The sequence below is a fragment of the Seriola dumerili genome, unplaced genomic scaffold, assembly GCF_002260705.1.
Source record: "Seriola dumerili isolate Sdu_G_001 unplaced genomic scaffold, Sdu_1.0 BDQW01000331.1, whole genome shotgun sequence".
In the NCBI taxonomy this organism is placed as follows: domain Eukaryota; kingdom Metazoa; phylum Chordata; class Actinopteri; order Carangiformes; family Carangidae; genus Seriola; species Seriola dumerili.
The window spans coordinates 10,685,361-10,699,467 of record NW_019174586.1 but is presented as its reverse complement, the minus strand read 5'-3'; the positions used below and the strand labels follow the sequence as shown (position 1 = coordinate 10,699,467).

Here is a 14,107-nt window from a genome sequence, read left to right as displayed (position 1 = left end):
CCACTAGTGCCTCACTGGCCTCTCAGCTACCAACACTGCTAACTATGTTTGCTGGAACTGGCTACAACATATGATCACTCCTAACCTACTGGGCATTGAACCTCAGCTACTGTACCATTACCACCAGTGCCTATGGTGGTGGTGTGTTTGCCCCTCCACTGTGTGTACACCTACATCATCATTCACCTTTTTGATCAAATAGAACGAAACAAATGTTTCAGAATTACATATGAATAGCTAGAAATTTTGAATGTGCCTGCTGCTCGGTGCATATCCATCACACGAGTTTACTTTGAGTTTCATTCATGTCGTAGAGAACCATCCTAATTCTGACCTCAGTCACTGCAGGTTTCCCTCAAAAAGCTCGTTGAAACTGTGAGGATTGGCCATAATGACCTCACAATGATTTAATTTATCCACACAACCACAGCAAGACATGTATTCACACATGTACATGTCCTAACAGAAGTTGATCTGCAATAAAGCTACTGTGATTTCTCCAGCTAAAACAGAACAACATGGACAACAGTAAAAAAAATTTAAAAAAAAGCCCTGATTTAATCAGTGTAATTAGCCAAAAACAGTCGTGGGAAAGTTTGTGAAAGAAAGCTGTGGACAGTCCTCTCTGCACTTTTCCTCAGGGGATTTCCTCAAAAACTTTAAAAGATGTCAGAATGAGACTAAAACTAGGTGATACAGGAAAAAAATCTCTACATTTTTAATAAAACACTGTCAATGAAGGTTGGAAATTGTGGGATTTAAAAGAGTATTTTGGTTTTTTTTTGAGGAAAATTTTCAGGGATGGCAGTTAGAGTGCACGTGATGTCATCCACTCTAGCTCTGAACATTCTGTGCAATACACACTGATTATACAATCTGAAACTCTCTAAAAGTGATACAAAACGTAAACTGCGATTTTGTGAAAACTGTAATAGTTGTCAAAATACTGATTCAACCCAAAAGAGTCTCAAGTCTCGTGACCCGTTTAAGGTTTATACCATTTTTCTACAATGAAGTATGAAGCAGCAGTAGAGCTCCAAAGATGTGTGGGTTTGGCTGTTTTCACCTCATCTCCCCATTTATTCTCTATGAGATTTATTTCGCCTTTTATCGCCATTTACGTCGCCATGGTTACTACAAGATATATAATTATATATGTATATGGCACATTGCAACATTTCAGCTAATGCCTTGCTCAGTGTGCAGGCTTGATTGAGGAAATGTTTCTAGGCAACAGAGGCCAGTTTCATGCAGGGAAGTAGGCCAACAAGTGTGAACAGATTTGTCAGAGTGGGAGCTAAACTGGATTATTTTTACCTTCTTATGACATCTGCATGTTGACACAAAAATAGTTTACTTGAGTACCTGGGTAGAAAATAAATGTGATTTCAACAACCAGTTTTTCCTGCAAAGATCCCCATAAAGCAAGACACCAAACCTACACATTACTGCATGTCGATCTGTATCGTCTCTTAGATCTTACTTGGTGTAGTTCAGTGCATTATCTGCGTTATCCTCCACAGAAAAAGTTTTTATTCCATTATTGTAGGAAAACTTTGTGTAATTCTTGAGACTGAATTCATTGTAAACATTCAGGGGATAGTTGCCATTTAAGTTCCCAGGGAAGAGAATGAATAATTAATTCAGCTATGCCATCTAATTGCTCACACAACTCAAATTCAAACAGCACATTTCCATGGGAAAATACAGAGAGGGAAATTAGTTTGTGCTACGGAGCGTATTTCACCAGTGTCATCTAATCAATACAGGGTGGAGGAGTAAATAATTAATATCATATGCAAATGCTGTATTTATGTGTTTTGAGGCATGTATTGTTTGTAATATACATTAATTTACATACTTAATTAATTAATCACACAGATTCTCAAGCTATGCCAAAGGCCACAGAATATTATAGGAGAGCAAAATCAGTTTTTGTACAATCAAGAAACATAAATCATCAACTAAATATTACATTAATGAAAATATTAGATATTCTCTGCATCAGTTTAAATGTCAAAAAACACAAAAAGTAAAAAGAAAAATTGTATATTGCTGAAAAAAAAACAAAATGTAATGATTTTGGTTAAACTGTAGCCTATCAGTGAAGAATGGGTGCACAGCCCATTTGTGTATGTCCTCCTTCCTGCCATGTGATGTGTCTATTAAAGCATCACAGCGGTTACAGCTTAAAAGAAAAACACATTATAAAATACTGCTTTAAATTTCAAAAAAAAAAAAAATGTAAAAAGCATTTGGAGCTTGTCTTATAGTTCTATGAAAATCTATATTGTTTTCTGTGGATTAGCCAGAATTAAAGTGACACTTTCTGATTGTAACAGCAACAACACATAGCACAAACGCAAATTCCATTTCGTTTTTTTTAGTTGTAAAAACCAAACCTTAGCAAATAACACCAAAGCTATCTACAGGACGACATCCAACTATAAGACTGGAAATGTGAGAAATATGTTTTGTTGTCAACAAATCCCTTTAAAAAAAGACTAAAACCGACGATGTGTTTGTCTCTCAGTACTTTCCGACTTCTTTTGTGGTACTCGGCTCTGAGCCCACTGGTTTCCACTGAAGATGACAAGCTTTACAAAGAGTACACAAGAATGTACAGTGTGTTATCGTTTTTTAAAATGGCTCTGTAATTTCCTAAAATAGCTGAGCACTGCAGGTTTTAGCAAACATTACTCAAACAGAAGGAAATACTGCATTTGTTGGGGACTATTTTCAGCTGCGGATGAGTAATTTCAGATGACAGGATGGTATGTGTGGGAGTGAAAATGATCTACAATGTGTGTGTGTTTATGCTAATGAAAGAACATGTCACCCAGTGCAATAGTGTGGGTCACTGACATGTTTTTTTATAGTTTGTGTACAAAAACTGAGGTCTGTGGCACAGAGGAATAAGACACACACACACACACACACACACACACACACACACACACACACACACACACACGCGCGCGCATGCACAGATACACACAATACGTGTTTGTGGGATTGACTCAGTTGGTTTCGTCTTTTCACAGGGTTTGTTGACAGTTGAACAATAAAGTGAATCACCAGGCTTAAACATTCAAGATAAACATTAGACAGTCCAAAGCCACACACCTTTGTCAACAGTGTAAATCATTGGGATCTTAATTCTCACAGATCCAGATCTGTTCAGCGAAACAGCCGTCGTCGTTCCATTCCCCCAGTGATGTGTCCTGCACGATTTCTGCACAGTCCTGGTTCCCGTTGTAGCTGTTGGGCTGGCCGATCTGCCAGAACCTGATACACAAGATAACAGATACAAACTATTTTACAGCGCCCAGCTTTAGTTTCTCAGCCACTGTTCCCTGTTGGTTCTGACCCAAACTGTGACTGAAGGGATTGAAACCCAGTCTCATTTGCATAGAAATAGTACTGGGTAGAGCCACCATGTAATTTTGAAAGTGCCCCCGATGCCACCTCTGCATGTTTTCATGCACATTTTCACTAGATAATGAATTTTCGCTGAAATCAACATCTCTCTCTGCAGTTGTGCAAGGTCTCAGATTGACGACACATCACCTCCTGATTCAGCGAGCCAGGTCTTTGAGCTGAGTGTGCAGTGCTTTGTGGAAACTTGCAAAACCTTCCTCCATGTTTTCATGTACCGCATCGTTTCATTAGGGACAGAAACCAAAACAGATTTTATCAGAAATTAAGCTGCAGGTCAAATAAGATTCTTATCAGGGGACCTTCATAACCATAGATAATATTAGTATTACATGCATTCAGTTGCTGTGTTTGAGATGCTCTCAAAAGTAAAATAAAAGCATATAAACACTGAATGAATGTAATATTACCAAGCTGTGGAGTTTCTTAAGATGATTAATTAAGGAGTCTGTCCAATTGTACTATGATCAAACGTCATGACTTTTAATAGGTGATATATATACAGCTGAAACTTACTTTGTGATGAGTGGGGTGCCGTCCACCCACATCCAGTTCCCCTCTTTTTGTTTGTCAGTCAGACCAATCCAGGCATTTTGGCCTTTCTTCAGGACCCCGTTAACAAATACCTGTTGATGTGGCACAGACAGAAGGTACAAACTGCAAGACTGGTACAAGTAGATAACTGTTGGATGGATTAGCATGAAGTTAGGTTTGCAGTGTCCAGAGGATGGACACTTAATGTCTGGGGGGGGGTCCCCTGTTTTTGCCTCACACATAATCTTCTCTTATTCAGTAAGATATCTCTACATGTACTGGACATCCTGGGACCAGTTTTTGAACAGACACTGACGGTTCCCAGCTGATGAATCATATGACTGTGTTGATCCTCTGGTTTTTCCTCTAGCGCCACCATGACTTTAACATTTGTGATTTTGGTCCCACCCCCCCCCCAGGTTTATGATCAAATGAAAATGGTATCTGTATCTGCCAAACATCAGGATGTTGGCATCGACATTGTGGGCCTGTTAACACTGATATTTATCTCAAAGTGCTGGGCCTACGTTAACCCTCACGGAGAAGGTAGCATGGCTGGAGACTCTTAAGCTGTGTCCCAATTCAGGAGCCGCATCCTTTGCAGTATGCAGTCTACGAAAGGTGTGGCCCTTTCGGATGAGTTGGCCATGAAGGATTCACGGTGGAGCCTTCGTTGCCCAGAAAAAGAAAGATGCGTTTGAATGAGCTTTTAAAATGGGACAGCCTAGTCGTGCCGCTGTGACACAATCGGTCTGTGAATCCAGCCTCCTGAAGGATGCCGGCTCCCGAATTTGGACACAGCTTTTAATCTCCCCAACATCTTCCTCTTTCTCACCTGTTCCTCCCTGCTTTCTATGACCACCAGATCTGTTCCCTGGGCCTTGCAGGATTTTCTGCTTTCCGTCCAGTTCCTCTTCATGGTTGAAATGAAATAACAGCTGATATCAAACTTCTTCCAGCCTAACTTACAGGGAACACCTGCATAATGAAAACATCACACCGAAATGTCACACCAAATATCAAAACACAATATATAATTGTTAACTAAATAAATACGTAGAAAAATCTTACCCCTTAATTTAACCTTCAGCCTTTCGGCCCTGTCCTGTAACTGGTCTCTGTCTGCCAACAAACTGCTGTAATTGGTCTGTAACCAGTCTTTTGCCCTCCACAGAGAATTATATCTGCTTTGCAATTGATCTTTTTCTTTCCACAGTGAATTGTAGCTGGTCTCAATGCTATTTTTACTTGCACTCAGGGTATTGTAGCTCCTTTGCAACTGGTCCTTGTCCCTCCTCAGTGAGGAGTAATTGGTCTGTAACTGATCTATGTTTGCTATCAGCGTCCCGAAACGAGTCTGTAACTCATCTTTTTGTCTTTGCAGGTTACTGTATTTGGCCTGTAGCCGGTCTTTAGTCGCTGTCACATTACTGTGTTTAGTCTGTAACCCTTCAAGATTTCTCTGCATGTCGTTATAGCTCGTCCGTAACTGGTCGCTCTGTTGTTTTAAGGCGCTGTAATTTGCTTGTAAGCGGTCTCGTACGTTTTTCAGATTGTTGAAACCGGCCTTGAACTCATCTCTTTCTGCAGTCACAGAACTGAAGCTTTGCTGCAGCTCGTTTTTTTCTTTAGTCAGGTCGCTCAGTCTGGTCTCTAATTGTGTCCTCTCTGCAGTTAAAGAATCATAATTGTTCTGCACTTTGTCTCTCTCTGCAGTCACAGAATTGAAGCTTTGCTGCAGCTCGTGTTTTTCTTTAGTCAGGTCGCTCAGTCTGGTCTCTAATTGTGTCCTCTCTGCAGTTAAAGAATCATAATTGTTCTGCACTTTGTCTCTTTCTGCAGTCACAGAACTGAAGCTTTGCTGCAGCTCGTCTTTTTCTTTAGTCAGGTTGCTCAGTCTTGTCTCCAATTGTTTCCTCTCTGCAGTTAAAGAATCATAATTGCTCTGCGCTTTGTCTCTTTCTGCAGTCAGGGTGTCACTTTCGTTTTGGAGATGCTGGCTCTCTTGAGTGTTGTAACAGGCCTGCACAGTCGATGAGCGACCAGTGATTATCTCATCTGTGAAGAAAAAAAATAATTCACTAGTATTTAAGTATTTGCTTGGATTTGCTGGATGTTTGTTGTTTCTGTTATTCTAGTTCTATTTAAAAAGTCACTTACAGTAGATAATTTGTGCTATATTACCAGCTAACAGGACAGCACACAGCAACCAAAGACACACAGTCGCACATCTGCAGGGCTGTTTTCTTTTCTGAAAATCCACTAAATCAAAAAAGTTTAAAAAAAAAAAATCAAACAAACAAACAACAAAAAAAAGTTAAAAGTTAATTTTCTATCAGATTATCATCTATCAGATTTTTTCATAATTTCAGATATGGTGCTTTTTTTTCTTGATTTTTAATCATGGGAAAAACATCACCACTCTGTTACTTAATGGTATTGTGCTAATAGATTTTTTCATCACATTAAAATCAAGTGCTGGAAAATTATTGCTTCTTTAATGATGAAAACAAAGACATCATCTCTGCATCTCTTATTTCAACTGTGTCTCCAAGAAATGGTATTTATGTACATAGAATTTGCAACAGCAAATACTTTTTAAGGGTAAAAGTAATACTGTTCAGATTACATTCTCTATTATTAAATTAAAGTTGTTAATTAACGTACCTGGCAAGTTGCAAATATGGTGAAGATCAACATTTAACCAAAACCATGATTTTTCCCTAACCTTAACCAAAGTGCTTTTAAACCTAACCAGACCACATGCATGCAGACCTGGTTACAAACTCCAGACTCTGGAGTCAAAGTCCTGCCCTTTATGTGTCCATCATCCATCCCAATTATGTTGTGCGGGCAAAGATAATTTAATAATATGTAAACATAATTTCCAGGAGACAGGGTTACCACTTCACTAGAGCAGAATATAAAAGCTTTTATGAACTACATATGAAAAAAGTTCATATTAAAAAGTTAGATAGTTCTTGAAAAATTTAAGATGAGCAACAGGTTAGGTTCCAACATAATTCTCCGTCTGTGCATTTGTTTGCAAGGTGATACTGTACCTTTGGTAACAAGGCCTTCCATTGTGAGGCTCTTATTTATATATATGTCATCATCAATTTCCATTGAATCCATTCTGATAGTGGTTTCACTGTTAAAACCACAGAGACACTGGTATTAGTTTTTAGACTCACAGTCTTCCGTTTTTTAATTTTTAAGTAAGTTTCAATCAGTTATGTTGAGGATATACAAGTGTTGGGTAGCTGTTGGTCTAATAAGAAAATGCATTTATATTAAAATAAATAAATTAATACTAACAGTGCTAATAAAATAAAGCATTCTTGTTGTCTTTTGTCCGTGCACAAAATTCATCTTGTGTGAGGTAACTCAAACATTGAAGTTTTAACGAGATAATTTATTTTACTTGATATGTCTACATTACAGACACACATATATATATATGTATATATTCTTAGTAGATTGAATTGAATTTTCAAAATATTTACTTAAAATTCAATATTCAGTCATGTAAGCAGAAAACAAGCCCTCTGAATGTGCACTTACCTCGGATCTGAGAAGGTAAGAAGAAATCACTGTCAGTACAAGTGCATTCATGTTCAGCTGTTGCCACCGAGTTGTAAAAAACACAGCAGAAATGATTGTATGTACTTATTTATTGCGCAGGAACCGGACGCTCCTTTTGCCAATGTCATCAAATGCTTGACTTAAACTTATCTCCGATTGGTCTAAAATAATCCTCACAGATGTATCATATGTCCACATTCTCAGGTCAGATTTGAGGTAAATTTCGGCCAAAATAATTCAGCGTAACCACAGTGAAGCGGTTTGTTTCCTTTTTATCTCCTTTTGCTCTCACCGCTCATTCTCTCTCAGGCTCCAGACTTTCATTTTCTCTGATTTCTGTTCCCTTTTCCCACAGATTAACTTCCCACTGAGGTCAAATGAGTAGCAGTGTTACGTGACAGAGACACAAGGTAAACTATGTTGCAGATTTCAAAAGTGCAAACTCAGAGGTGCACAGAGCAGCCAACCAACACTTCAAGCACACTGACTATTGAGGGCATTCATGTTCTATGATCCTATAGAGTAAAATCAATAGTTTTTTTTTTTTAGAATAAAAATCATCTGTGTTACAAAGCACTGCATTAGTTTTGTGGGTATTTGGCCACAAACACCTACAAAATATTGTCAGTATTTGTATTTGTAGTACCAGCTGAAATTTTGACTTAATTAGATGAAAAGTCAAACCGATTACTGATCATGAATCTCTGACCCAGATTTTAAGGCAATCTGTTCCATAGTTGTTAAGACATTTTAAAAAAAACACAAATGTGAGCCTCACAGTGATGCTACGATTAAAAAAAAAGAGTCAATGGATGACCAGAGTCATTAGGATTCATCATCTGGGGACCGTGAATGTCTGTACAAAATATAATTGCAGTCCATCTAATAGCTGTTGAGTTATTTCAATCTGGACCAAAGTGGTGGAGCGACAGACTGATACTGTCTTTCCTCTATTCAGTTTTACACGGGAAACAAGATACTGAAAAGCAGAAATTCATTGTCCTGAGGTTGAATCCTAATGTGTTTTGTTGTTGTTGTTTTTTGTGAACCCTGACCTTTTCTTTACTGCCACATTCAGAACTCAATTTTACTATAAATGAAGGAACCTCAAGATCTGAAAGATGGATTATCATAAAATGTTTAGCAAGTTTTCAAGAAGGTAAAACTTTCTTATTTTGAATTTAGTCACAATACCACTGAGGACACTCAGAATGCTTTATATTTAAGAAAAAACAAACAACAAAAAAAAAACATATGCAAGCTCTCAACAGCATGAAGCTTTTGTTAAAATACAGCTGCAGCACAGACATCAGCCTTGGCGGCAGCTGCAACAATATTCTGGGAAACGATGCAGAGAAACACGACCGCAAAAATTTGTTTGTCAAAATTTTCAAAATGACAGAAACGGTTGTCAGGTTGACATGTGCAAGACCTCCGAACAGTTGATGTTTTGATTTCCTCACTGCCGCACGAGACATGGGGGTGGGTAGAAGACAGGTTGTCAGGGCAGCTGCTGTGCTGTACTTAGCTATTGATCTCTCCCTTCAGGTGGAGCACTTAGCTCTGTCTCTTGAATGTTGTAAGAAATGGAGCTGAGCATTTCTCTGGCTCTAGCAGACTTAACAGTTTGAACGACTTTAAATAGTGCTGAGCGCTGAATTAAAGCTTTTGTTGTGCTCGATTTCAGGTCTGTAACTACATACAGTACGGTAGCTACATACCACGAAAGTATCAGTGCCTTGTCCGAAAGATTAACACATTTTATTGTAAATTGGCAGCATGACAGCATAACAGAGCCACAGAGAGTCAGACTCTGTTTTGTGTTTTGAAAGAACTTGTTACTTAAAACACTGAATAAGAGGTAAATAAGAAACTTTAAAAAGATCAAGAAGTTTGTAACTGATCAAACATCAGTCAAATCAATCAGTATTTTTTTCCTTTTTCACTTTACTTTCATTTTGCAGCTAGAAAAAGAAAATCCTGTTCAGTTCACATTATTGTTGTCTGTTTTAGATTATTGTGAAACCCTGTGCAAGCCTGCAATGACTGCGTAGGCCTGACATATCCACATTTTATTTTGAAAGCTATAACATAGGCTATTCATCATTGTAATCTATGCATGAATGGATCTCACAAAAAACAGAGGAGGTTTTAAATGTATAACTTTATATATCCTTGGTAAAATTCTTTCCAGCTATCAAACTAAGTTATCCAGATCATTACTAATGTCTTCTGAGGATACTGTGGTGAACTTGGCAAAAGGGTATTTTTATATAGGCACCTAAATTTAGATTCATTTGCAAAATGATCTTCATTCGGAAATGTTGACATCACATCAGGCATTACACTGAAAAAATGGTCAGTGACCACTGCAGGGAAGGATATTTTTCTTTCATGTCTCTCTAGCTGTGTTTCCACCGCAGGATCTTTCCCCGGGAACTAGGAACCTTTGGAGGAACTCTGTGCATTTCCACCACAAAGACTGTGGTGGAAATTTATTTCAGATGAAATTTAATTTACCCCCCCCCCAAAAAAAAAGTCCTGGTTCGGGAGGTACAACTCTGTACAAGTACAAGAACCTCTGGGGTGGGGCTTGCAAACAGAAAGGCAAACTTGACTTTAACTGCATTAAAAATTCCACTTATACACTATAATTTTGGTTTACAAAGGGTATAAGACGACAATGTGTTGCAGGTTCTTTTGTTTTAAAGGGTAAAAAAGCACTATAACTGCTGCTGTATGCTCTAATTAAAAATTAACTGTGTGTTTAGACTAAGACTAAGAGTTTACAGCCATGCTAGTGACTCAGTGTGGCCATAATTTGGCACTGCAGTGCTTTGAGCTAAATGCTAACATCAGCATGCTATCAGGTACAGCACTGCAAGAACACAACAACATGGCTGACACAATAATCTGGCAAATGACCGGTGAAACCCGGCTGGTGTATAGACACAGTGAGCTCATTATGGGAAACAGGTGAGGTGGGTGTGGGAGTCAGGATTGGGTGATTAGGGAATGAGAGACAGGTGAGCAGGTGGGTGTGGGGAGTCTGGTGAGTGGATGGAGAGTGGCCGGAGACAGAGGCCGAATGGCAGAAATAAACAGCACTGAGACAGGAATGGTTATCATGTCCACCATTTAGCATGCTAATATTTGCTAATTTGTATAAAGTACATCCGAGGATGATGGACATACCATTAGCTTTACAAGTATTTGGTAAATAAATTGAATAAATGGACAAATCAATTTTTTATGGACCAAAGTGGTACATTGACTGGCCAACAGACCACCACTGCTAACCATAAAATATAACCATGCAGCTAGCGTGGCTAAAAACAAGGAATGTGAAAAAAATCTGCAACATGCTGCTCATGCACTGTTACATACTACACTGTAAAAAAGAAATCGTAAAAATAATGGTCAAATGATTGGCAGCAGTGGCTGCCAAACAAAAACTGTAATATTAAAGTAAAATATCCTAATTCAAATAAAGTGTATAAACAATACATTTTACAGAAAGTTTCATTAATATTTCTACAGAGAAAAACTGTTATTTATCCTAATTCATTATGATCAAAGATGCCACTTGTAGTTCTGCAGAGAAAAACTGTTATTTCACAGATTTTTCCTAAATTATTATGATCAAACATAATGTATGTTACTTATTAGGATTAAAAAAGGCAAATAGTATGATGAACTGTATATATTATGTACTGTATAGAAGCACATAGAACTTAACATAAACTTGGATGCATTAATTCATGGTGTATTGCTTGGTATTACAAGCAATTATATAAGTTTATAAGTTTCTATTATTTTGTCCAACCCATTTATATCAACAAAGGTAGGCTAAATAACAGAAACACCTCTGTATAAACAGTATAATCTTCATGAAAGATTTAGTACAGGGCTGTTGTATTAGACTTTATCAGTTTTAGCTAGATGTTCCTAATAAATTGTCAACTGAGTGTGCATTAATAATTATCAGCTGTATGCACAGGCTGCAAAGAGCCTAACTGGAATGAATTGATTGCTTTTGGTGCTGTTTTCACCTGGGAACTGATACTGGCTCCCTGGCAGCCTAAAGATGTTGTTTAATACTTTTATCATATACTATTATTATCATCCCCTTTTAAAAATGTAGCGTTTACTCAGAGTACATTACCTTTGATTACCAGCAGTGAGTGACCGTTTACGTGCTGACGTCAGTGTCTTAACGCCAGTCTCTGGAGTTTCTGTTATCGGTTCAGTTTAGACTTCTTCTCCTCAATGTGTTTCCTTGTCCTCTCTGTCTAAGTGTACAAAACAGTGTTCTCAGTCACTTTACTCATTCACTTCACTCATTTACCTCTCATGCTGTGTTCGTTTAAGGTTTACACCAGCTGACAACATTAACACATACTAGCAACACATAGTAAAATTAGCTACTTCTACATTGAGAAAAAATGCTGTTATGGCCAGCGTGCTAATCACGGTTAGCTTTTCACTTTAACACACGTTAATGACGCAGTATAAACACACATACTTAATGGCACTTGTTTATCTATTTTTAAACCGAAACAAACGACATGAACACAAATAACGTCATAAAAACAATAGAGTAAATGTTTTTTTACCTGATATTTTTGCAGGATATAAATTCACTGAACTTCTCTTAGGTGACTCATTCAGTTCTTCAAAATTAGCTCCAACATGTCTGCCTGAAAATATCTTGCTCGGCGTTCAGTTGTCCTAAAAGAAAGAGTCAGCGGTTCACTTTTTTCCGGTAAGTGCATCCCTGTTAATATCAGTTCAGGTGAAGATGCACCGTGCTAACCAAGCTAGCCAGCTAGTGCTAGCGTTAGCTGATAACTTAGCGATTGCTATGCTAACGGTACCTGGCCCCGCTGGGCTGATAACCTGTTTCAACCTGGGTTAGCCTGTGGAGGTGTTCAGTCAAAGCCCAATAAAAAGGTAAATTTAATCGACGTTAATCTAACGACGTTTGGTTTGTGTTTCTCCCACATGTGACCCAGTTTAAGTGATCTGCGTTAGTGTAATGCGCAGCGTTAATGTTGGTTAATACATTGTCCATCAAGACGTCGTGATAGTTCAAGTTAAGATAACGTGACGTATACAAAATGTGTAGACACATATTTGTCATATAGAAGATTATTCATTTAGTACTCAAACCAGTCCTCAACTGAAGCAGACATTCATGTACCTATCTTGACAGCTGATAGATATTTGTGATTCACCGCATCTTAACTCAAGTGTTTGTGTTTTGTTGTCATTTGAAAGGTTTCCACTCTGTGAAAACTGAGTGATCTGTGCCAACAGAAGGAGGACCTCATGTACAGAGCAGCCCATTTGTTTCCAGTCATCTGGTTGTGGAGAAGGGAGACTGCATTGACATCCTTAGTTCTCAAATGTGCTGTGATGATGATGCTGGAGAACAACTCCCAGTTCAGCTTCCTCTGATGAAATGACAGACTGTTGATGAGTTTGTTCATTATTCTCTGTCTTCAGTATTCACAGGTTCAGTTTCTTACCTGCAACTTAATTTCTGCTGTTGTTGACATGCGATGATGGTAGCAACACTTTTAAGAACAGAATTTATAAATATTAAACTGATTAAGTGATGGATCAACTCTAGCACTGCCACCACCTCCACAGGTGAAAGTATTTACCAATTAACATCAGCAAGTTTTTTGATCCTTCATTGTCAGTGTTGTCAGACAACATTTGAATATTTCTAGTATATATGTTGTTGATTAAAACTAACATAGAAATAGTCACACAATGCTGTATGTGTTACTATTGTGAAAATTCATACCAGATGTGTTCTATAAAAACCATCAATAAAGTTAAAGCAAGAGTTTGCAAGTTTGCAATGTGGGCAAAGAACATATAGCTTTACTTTTAAATGTCAGCTTTGGTGTGTTGTGCTGTAAAGGTGCAATATAAGATGTGGCCAGAACTTTAGTTCAAAATAAAATGGCCATAGTGATGATGTCATGAACAAGATCTCCATCTGTTGTATTTCAGAGTCATCTACTGAAATGATGCGCACCAGCCAGCCCTGACCTTTCCTGTGTTGTAATGCCACTTTGTGACACTAGACACTGTGTGAGTCAGTGGCGTGTCAAGTCTGATCTCAGTCCCACGAAGAAGAACGACTTCCTGCAGCACTTGAAGTTTGCATCACAGCAAACAGGAATGGCTGAACCTCCTAAAAGGCGATATTCATCTGCATCCCGAATGACCGCTCCCGACAAGAAACCACGTTCAACAGCAAAGAAAAGAAGCAACACGAGAAAATCTCGATGTGGCTTTCCACCGCTGAAGACAGCTCCTGAGAGTAAGGAGATGCAGTTTGATGCCGAGCTCACATCTTTCCTATTAGCCTGGTGAGTAGCATCAACATTAGCTCTTTAGCTAAAAGTACAATCAGTGCAACGACTGACAAAGCCGTACCGACGAACATTTCAGGTGGGGATATTGACGTTGTTGACAGACGTTTTAGCGGTTAGTAGAATTGTGTCTGTTGCTCTCAGCTGTTGTACAGCTG

The 14,107-nt window shown here is 38.3% G+C and overlaps 1 protein-coding gene across 2 annotated transcripts; it reads right to left on the bottom strand.

The window, feature by feature from the left end:
* Positions 1-1,795: 1,795 nt before the first annotated feature.
* On the bottom strand, positions 1,796-7,603 carry LOC111232514 (CD209 antigen-like). 2 transcript variants are annotated; one of them, XM_022760079.1, is made up of 7 exons: positions 7,537-7,603; positions 7,035-7,123; positions 6,133-6,234; positions 5,044-6,030; positions 4,808-4,950; positions 3,955-4,064; positions 1,796-3,288 (listed from the first exon to the last, which is right to left on the bottom strand). In XM_022760079.1, the coding sequence occupies exons 2-7, from the start codon at positions 7,105-7,107 to the stop codon at positions 3,156-3,158; spliced, it is 1,548 nt and encodes a 515-aa protein (XP_022615800.1). In that variant the 5' UTR covers positions 7,108-7,123; positions 7,537-7,603; the 3' UTR covers positions 1,796-3,155. The 2 variants fall into 2 exon arrangements, with proteins under 2 accessions (XP_022615800.1, XP_022615801.1); XM_022760080.1 differs by lacking the exon at positions 6,133-6,234.
* Between the last annotated feature and the right edge of the window lie 6,504 nt (positions 7,604-14,107).